Source organism: Helobdella robusta (assembly GCF_000326865.2).
Source record: "Helobdella robusta unplaced genomic scaffold HELROscaffold_7, whole genome shotgun sequence".
In the NCBI taxonomy this organism is placed as follows: Eukaryota; Metazoa; Annelida; class Clitellata; order Rhynchobdellida; family Glossiphoniidae; genus Helobdella; species Helobdella robusta.
This window is the reverse complement of record NW_008705398.1, coordinates 1,693,675-1,702,439: the sequence shown is the minus strand read 5'-3', so window position 1 is coordinate 1,702,439 and position 8,765 is coordinate 1,693,675. Positions and strand designations below refer to the sequence as shown.

Here is an 8,765-nt window from a genome sequence, read left to right as displayed (position 1 = left end):
CACAAGGTTAAAATCCAAAACAACAACAACAACAACAACAACAAAGTTTTTTCATGCACGCCAAATGTTATAGACGAAAATCACATCAACTTACTTAAGCTTTATAACAATGTCAATGCAAATGAACTCAACAAAACCATTATCCACATAAAAAGCAAAAACAACATCAGCAACAACAGCAACATCGACAACAACAAAATAAACAACAACAAAAAGACCACAAACAGAAAAACAACTTCTCGCAGAAGTTTCAAAGTCCGAGACATCCTTGACCCAAACTTCGGACTTAAATCACAAAACATCAATTACTTTTACAACGGCTACAGCAACAACAACAACATCAACAACGACAACAGCAACATCAACAACAACAGCAATGACATCAACCTCTTCCAATACTCTCCATTCTGTTCTAATTTTTACAAAAACCCAACCCTACATGAGAAATGTTTTGACGGTAAAAGTTACATTCATCCCCAGTTCGTTAATGTCTTCAATCGCATCAACAACCAACTTAAAATTGACAACATCAACAATAACATCAAGGACAAGAACTACAACAATGCAATCGACGATATTATGTCAAAGTTTGATTATACGAAGCAGTTTGACCACCACCATCAACACAAACAACGACGCTTCTATCTATTACTTCATCAGCAACAACAACAACTACAGCATCAAAGACTTTTTCTATTACAACAGCAACAACAACTACAACAGCAACTGCAACAGCCACAGCAGCTGCAACAGACACAACAACAACTACCGTCTCCTCCATTTCCTTCCTCAGCCGTTCATCACCAATCGCACCCACCATCAAACTTCCACCAAATCCTTCAAACGCATTTGAGCAGTCCGTCTTCAACTCAGCGAGGCCTCCCACTACCATCTCAAACCTATAAAAACAACAAAGAAACATTCAGTGACTCTAATAACATCAGCATCAACAACAGCAACAACAATAACAACATCAACATCATTAACAACAACAACAGCAACATCAACAACAACATCAACAACATCAGCAACAACAACATCAAAAACAACATCAACAACATCAACGACATCAACAACATCAACAACAACATTAACAATAATAGACACACCAACAACAACAACAACAGCAACGAAGACAAATTTCTACATGATGATGGTTTCAAAGCTGAAATTGAAACCGAAATTGATAATACCTGTAATGAGTTTAAGCAACTATCAAATATGTTTCAGCACTATTTAGGGTCACAGCCATCATCATCATCATCATCATCGTCTACATCATCGTTATCATCATCTTTAATGACGTCACCATCGTTTATGTCTTCAATGACATCATCCTCAAATCACATAAACAACAACAATAATTATAATAACCATAATAATAATATTAAACTTGTTAACAACAACAGCAGCAGCAACAACAACAACAGCAGCAACAATAACAACAATAAAAATAATAATAATAACAAGGGTGCAGACGATGTTAACGATCGATTTGTAAGTAGGAACTTCAATATAAGCAACACAGCCTGCAGTAAAAGGAAGAGAAAATCCAACAACAACAACAACAACAACAACAACAACGAAATTGATGATTGTAGTAATTATGATGAGTTAAATGACGACGAAAGCAGTTTTGGAATATCAAAAAAAATTTGTACTAGTCCCCACATTAGAAATAACAATAATAAAAACAATAATAACAATAATAATAATAACAATAATAATAACAATAATAATAATAACGAGGATTGTAATGCTAATAGAAATGTAAGTGAAGAGGATAACAAAAATAGTAATAAACATCATGCTGATGATGAAGATGTTGATGTTGCGTGCGACAGTACTACCACTACTACTACTGCTGCTACTGCTACAACTACTTCTACTACAGCTGCTTCTGCTGCTGCTTCTGCTACTGCAACGACCGTTGATACTACATCTAGTAATGAAAATACTAGCGATGCTAAAATGAAGAACCAATCTCTACCATTGCAAACCTCTGCCCAGTCACAACAACAACAACAACAACATCAACAACAACAGCATCAACAACAACATCGGTATACACAGCAACAACCAAATCAACACCGCAAAAAATCATTCAACATGGCAACATTGTTGGATGAACAACCTAACAAAATAAACAAAAATAACAACAACAATAGCATTAATATAAATACTAACAACAACAATAACAACAACAACGTCAATTTCAGTTGTATAGGTAGTCAACTAAAGGTAGGTAACATAATCAACAATAAAAGCAACAACGGACTGAACAACAACAAATCATGTACGATCAACAACAATCACAACTACTATATCCCAGACAACAAAATAAACAACATCAGCAACGTTATTTTTAACAATCACAACAACAACAACAGAAAAATTAAATCGTCATCATTTTTAACATCGCCATCATCTTCTTCAACATCATCATCGCCATCATCATCCGTTTCATCATCATCGTCATTATCACCAGCAGCAACAACATCAACATCAACAACAACAACAACATCATCAACAACAACAACATCATCAACAACAACAACATCATCAACAACAACAACATCATCAACAACAACATCAACATCTTTAATTTTATCCGCACCCCTCTCATCACCGTCCTCAGCATTGACAACTATGACGTCTGTACATCAACAATCGAACCAACAACACCACCATCAACAACAACAACAACAGCAACAGCAGCAGCAACAGCAGCTGCAGCAGCCAGGGAAGCTGTGGCCTGCTTGGGTTTATTGCACTCGTTACTCAGACAGGCCATCATCAGGTTGGGAACATTTTTATTTATTCACTCATTTATTTATTTACTCGTTTGTTTATGTGCCCGCTTATTCAATTATTCACTCTATTCACTCTTTCATTCTTTCGTTCGTTCGTTCATTCGTTCGTTCGTTCATTCCTTCGTTCATTCATTCATTCATTCATTCGTTCGTTCGTTCATTCATTCATTCATTCATTCGTTCGTTCGTTCGTTCGTTCGATCGTTCATTCATTCATTCATTCATCTAACCATTCCTTCCTCCATTCATTCATTTGTATGTTTTGGCTGTACGCTACATCATAACCTCGTCCAAATATTAAATAATTGTAAAAACCAAAGCCTAATTATTTATGATAAAAACGAACGAATTAAGCTAAAATTGAATCTTTTTGTGTGACATTATTCATATAATTTTAATAATAACTAAATAATTATTTGTAAAATATTATATAATAATAATAATAATAATGGGAACATCCTTTCATTTTCTAACTCCAAATACCAAATATTAATAATGAAATAATTATAAAATCCTATTTAATTGACAACTAATTAATAGATATTAAAATAATAATAATAATAATTATTATTATTATTATTATTATGTTCATAATAAAAATATCAGATGGACGACAATTTGGCTGATGTCGTATTCATGTTATGTCTCGCACTGCTAAACAATGCAAAAAAATTTGTTGTATGTGTGTGTGTGTGTGAGTATTTGTATGTGTCTGCGTGTGTGTGTGTTTGAGTGGAACACGCACACAAACAAACACATACAATCAATCAAACACACACACACACACACAAATAAATTTAACCACCAATTGTACACATCATCTTCATCTCAATCATCATCATTATTATCACCCTTATCGTCTTCATCTTCTAGGTATATTGCATGCGTGTGTGCGTGTGCGTGTGTGTGCGTGTATGTGCGTTTGTGTGCATGTGTGTGCGTGTGTGTGTTTTTATAAAAATAAACTCACACTATATCACATCTTGGATGATAAATGTATGGCTAGAATTTATCACAAATAAATAAACATATAAATAAATAATTATATAAAGATATACATATATATAAATATATACTTTGACATAATATAGTAATATATCTGTATATACATAGTAATAATTTAATATAATTTACAAATTATTTATGCTGTATTGAGGATAATAATCAATTTATTTATAACATCAATTGTTGTCTGTATGTATATGAGTTGTCTGCCTGTCTGTAGGTGTGTGTGTACATGTGTGTGTGTGTACATATGTGTGTGTGTGTGTGTGTGTGTGTGTGTGTGTGTGTGTGTGTGTGTGTGTGTGTGTGTGTGTGGGTTTTTGTGTGTTTGTGAGTATGCATGTATGTAAGAATTCCGTTGAGCCAAACCATCGAGAAGTCCTTAGAGGACAAAGGATTCGGCCCTTCACAACCTCCTTACATTCTCGGGGGATTGGGCCACGTTCGTTTATCACTCGAACGCTTCTCGATGACTGTTGATTTTTAAGCAGTGTTGATCTGCTATTTATACCAAAAATATTTCCATACGTAGTCGTCTCACTGTAGCCGTGGCTTGCTAATTCAGCAGACGCTCCTTTTTACTTCTATTCTATACGAAGCTTGCTCTGCGCTACTAATAACTTTCATCAATCGTGCTGTACGCTTGCTGATTATGATTTGATTAAAAACTTGATCATCAGGGCTTTATATAAACGAACCGAGATTTTAAATGCCTTGTTCCTTAGTGTAAAACTGTTACATGGGATTCTTTTTTCAGATTCAATTACTACTATTACTACTAGTACTGCTGCTGATACTACTACCACTCTTACTACTACTACTAATACAACTACTACTAATACTACTACTACTATCACCACCACTACTACTACTTGTACTATTATTAATAATATTAATAATATTATTATTATTCTTATTATAATTATGATTTTCATCATAGCAATAATCATAACAATCATAATGATAATCAAAAAAAACAAAAATGGCTGGCTTATCGCCGAGCTAATCAGTGTTGAAAAAAATCAATGGAGCTAAAAAATTGTCTGCTCTGTAAACATGAATAACAACAACAACAATAATAATATAAATAATAATAATAATGAGAATAATAATAATAGTTATATTAATAGTAGCAGTAGTAGTGGCAGTAGTAATATTAGTAGTAGTATTATATTAGTATTAGTATAGTAATAGTAGTAGTAGTAGTAGTAATAGTAGTAGTTGTAGTAGTAAAAGTAGTAGTAGTAGTAATAGTAGTAGTAGTAGTAATAGTAGTAGTAGTAGTAGTAGTAGTAGTAGTAGTAGTAGTAGTAGTAGTAATAGTAGTAGTAGTAGTAGTAGTAGTAGTAGTAGTAGTAGTAGTAATAGTAGTAGTAGTAGCAGTAGTAGTAGTAGTAGTAGTAGTAGTAGTAGTAGTAGTAGTAGTAGTAGTAGTAGTAGTAGTAGTAATAGTAGTAGCAGTAGTAGTAATAGTAGTAGTAGTAGCAGTAGTAGTAGTAAAAGTAGTAGTAGTAGTAAAAGTAGTAGTGGGTGTTGCTGTTGTTGAAGTAAAGGAAATAGTAGTAGTACTAACACACTAACATTAATAATAAAAATAACATTAAGATTATTATTATTATAATTTAGACCACATCAGTTGAGAGTTATTTTTTAAAACTCACTTCCACTTGATAACATGCTTAAAGTAACCTACTTCTCGGGTTGCATGCTCACTCCTGGTTCAAACAAAATGCCTTTACAGATAGAAAACCAATTTTATAGTACTGCAGCGTCCTTTTTGGTGGACTAAATTATGACGACTTCGTTTTGAAATCAAGTTATTTCTGAAGAATATGTCAAATTCAGTTGATGCCAAACAATTGAGAAGATTAGTTCAATACCATGAATGACAATTTTTACGTGCTTCGTAAAAATTTGAAAATTTATTTATTGATGAATAACGTTTTTTATATGTTCAAGAGTTTACTGGCAAGATGGCGCTTTTAAAGTCAGCGCTACATCAATGAATGAATGGATGGATGAATGAATGAATGAATGGATGGATGGATGAATGAATGAATGAATGAATGAATGAATGAATGAATGAATGAATGAATGAATGAATGAATGAATGAATGAATGAATGAATGAATGAATGAATGAATGAATGAATGAATGAATGAATGAATGAATGAATGAATGAATGAATGAATGAATGAATGAATGAATGAATGAATGAATGAATGAATGAATGAATGAATGAATGAATGAATGAATGAATGAATGAATGAATGAATGAATGAATGAATGAATGAATGAATGAATGAATGAATGAATGAATGAATGAATGAATGAATGAATGAATGAATGAATGAATGAATGAATGAATGAATGAATGAATGAATGAATGAATGGGTGAGTGAATTCATGAAAAGAAATGTTAATTATAATTTTATTCAACATTATTACTTTTATGTTAATTATCAAACCATGAATTCATTTTTCTATAAGTCATTGTATTATAGACTTCTGACGCATTACACTCAACAAATTCTGTATTCGATTTGTAATTAATATAAATATACACCTGTGTTTAATATTGTATATATGTGTTATGCGTGTGTGTGTATGTATGTGTGTGTGTATTTGTGTGTGTTTGTGCGTGTGTGCGTGTGTGAGTGTGTGTGTGTGTGAGTGACAATAATATTCCCAAAAAATTTTGTTTCTACTTAAGGATCTGTGTGTGTGGCCCACATGATTATGCTAGAAGTCCTACAGAAAATAGGATTACACGTATATTAAAAAATGGTTAAAAAATGGTTTCTGTATATATATTTTAAATGTTTAAATATCATTTTAAGTAATACAAATGCAATCTACATTAACGTTACCATCATCATCCCGTCATCATCGTCATCGTCGTCTTGACGATAATGTTTGAAAACTTTTATTACCATCACTGTCGGTGATGTTGATGAATTGAACAAATGTTAGACATAAAACGAGCAATTAAATTAATATTAACGACGTATCGCCTTTCAAATATCACAAACAAGTGACAAGAACAGAAACTACTACTACTACTACTACTACTACTACTACTACTACTACTACTACTACTACTACTACTACTACTACTACTACTACTACTACTACTACTACTACTACTACTACTACTACCACCACCACTGTTCCTTATACTTCATTGTTTGCGTGGTGATGTTTCACTTTTTAAAAGTTGAGGAAACCAGTGAGGAAAGCATCCTCCAAGTGGTCGGAGAGTAACCTCCATACTTCAGCTGCAGCAACAGCAAAATCTTTTTCCGGAATATAAGCAGCGAAAGCTGGCGCAGTAATCAGACCCCCATGATCTTAAATGACCTTAGATGACCTCGTCCTTGAACTTTTACACAGGCATCAGTTGTCCACTCGGATAGATCGGTGCTTAACTAGCTTGACAGTTTCTTACCAACAAAGCAATTTTATTATTACATTATATTATATCATCGCTTCAACATCATTATAATGATAACCACATCGCTACATCGTCGTCATCATCGTTACCATCTTATCACCAAGTCATATCATCATCGTCACTCACCGCAAGTTGTAGCACTGAATAAAATTTCTTGTAAGCGATTAAACCCAACTGCATCGTGAAAGACAAAATAAAAACAATCTTCCTAATTAGACATAAACATCAATAGACCAAAACGTCATCAAAATTTGTAAACAAAAACAAACAATACCAAAAAAAACTAAATTACAAAGTAAAATAAATAAGAGTAAAAACGACAAAGAAATGACTACAAAGAAATTATTTCATTTCATTTGATGCATAATTCGTTTGAATGCTGTTTAAATAATTTTAAAATTTTCAAAATGAAATTAAAACTAAATTGACTGGAAAATGTTTTAACGATGAAAAGACCGCTGTTATTAATACACTCGAGTTTTGTGAATCCCACTTTTCAGCCACTAAAATAAACAGTTCATCGTCTATTGTCATCTAACTCCCTCTGAAATCATTTTTGACGATGTTAAATACAATTTTGTCTTCTCTAAATTATTGAAATTTGTATTTATTTAAAAAATTTTCTTTGGATTTCAAGTGAAACATTTTCACTCTTCAACATCATTAATGTCATTTTTGTATCTCTACGATTCTGGGCACTTTTTATTTCCTCCTCCATCACCATCATCATCATCCGGTGGCATAGAAGCCAAAATGCGAGAACAACAACCAGAGAGGCAGTACGTTGCAATCACTTTTAGGATTTTTTGTAAAATGGACTCCAGCAGCAACTGACCAGTGGGAACATCTGCTGGATGGAGAAGGATCTGTTCCTCCCTCATCAACAATGACTCCTACACACGCACGCACGCACGCACGCACGCACACACGCACACATACTTGCACTTGCATCTATAAAAACATTGAAAGTGGATAACGTACCTATGATGACTTAGAAGGATGTGGTTGACCGACCGGCATTAAAGACAGACATCAATAATAGTGAAATGGTTGCTTGCATTGGAAATATTTCTGAAACTGTGGAAAAAATAACAAAATCGTAGCGGATGAGAAGTACGGCTGAGCAGACAAACATACAAACATGCAAACAAACAAACGAACGAACGAACGAACGAACGGACCAAACCAACAAACAATACAAACATGCAAACAAACAAACGAACGAACGAACGGACTAAACCAACCAACAATACAAACATGCAAACAAACAAACGAGAACGAACGAACGAGAACGAACGAACGGACGGACCAAACCAACAAACAATACAAACATGCAAACAAACAAACAAGAACGAACGAACGGACGGACCAAACCAACAAACAATACAAACATGCAAACAAACAAACAAGAACGAACGAACGGACGGACCAAACCAACAAACAATACAAACATGCAAACAAACAAACGAACGAACGAACGGACTAACCAACCA

General features: G+C 33.5%; 1 protein-coding gene across 1 annotated transcript in view; it reads left to right on the top strand.

Annotated features, from left to right (window-relative positions):
• Positions 1-2,748: 2,748 nt before the first annotated feature.
• The window catches only part of HELRODRAFT_150820 (hypothetical protein), a gene marked incomplete at both ends in the record, with an annotated part of 20,157 nt that continues 14,140 nt past the window's right edge, over positions 2,749-8,765 (top strand). Inside the window, one exon of the mRNA XM_009030755.1 lies at positions 2,749-2,800. Coding sequence (XP_009029003.1) covers positions 2,749-2,800 — 52 coding nt within the window. The remainder of the gene's footprint in view (positions 2,801-8,765) is intronic.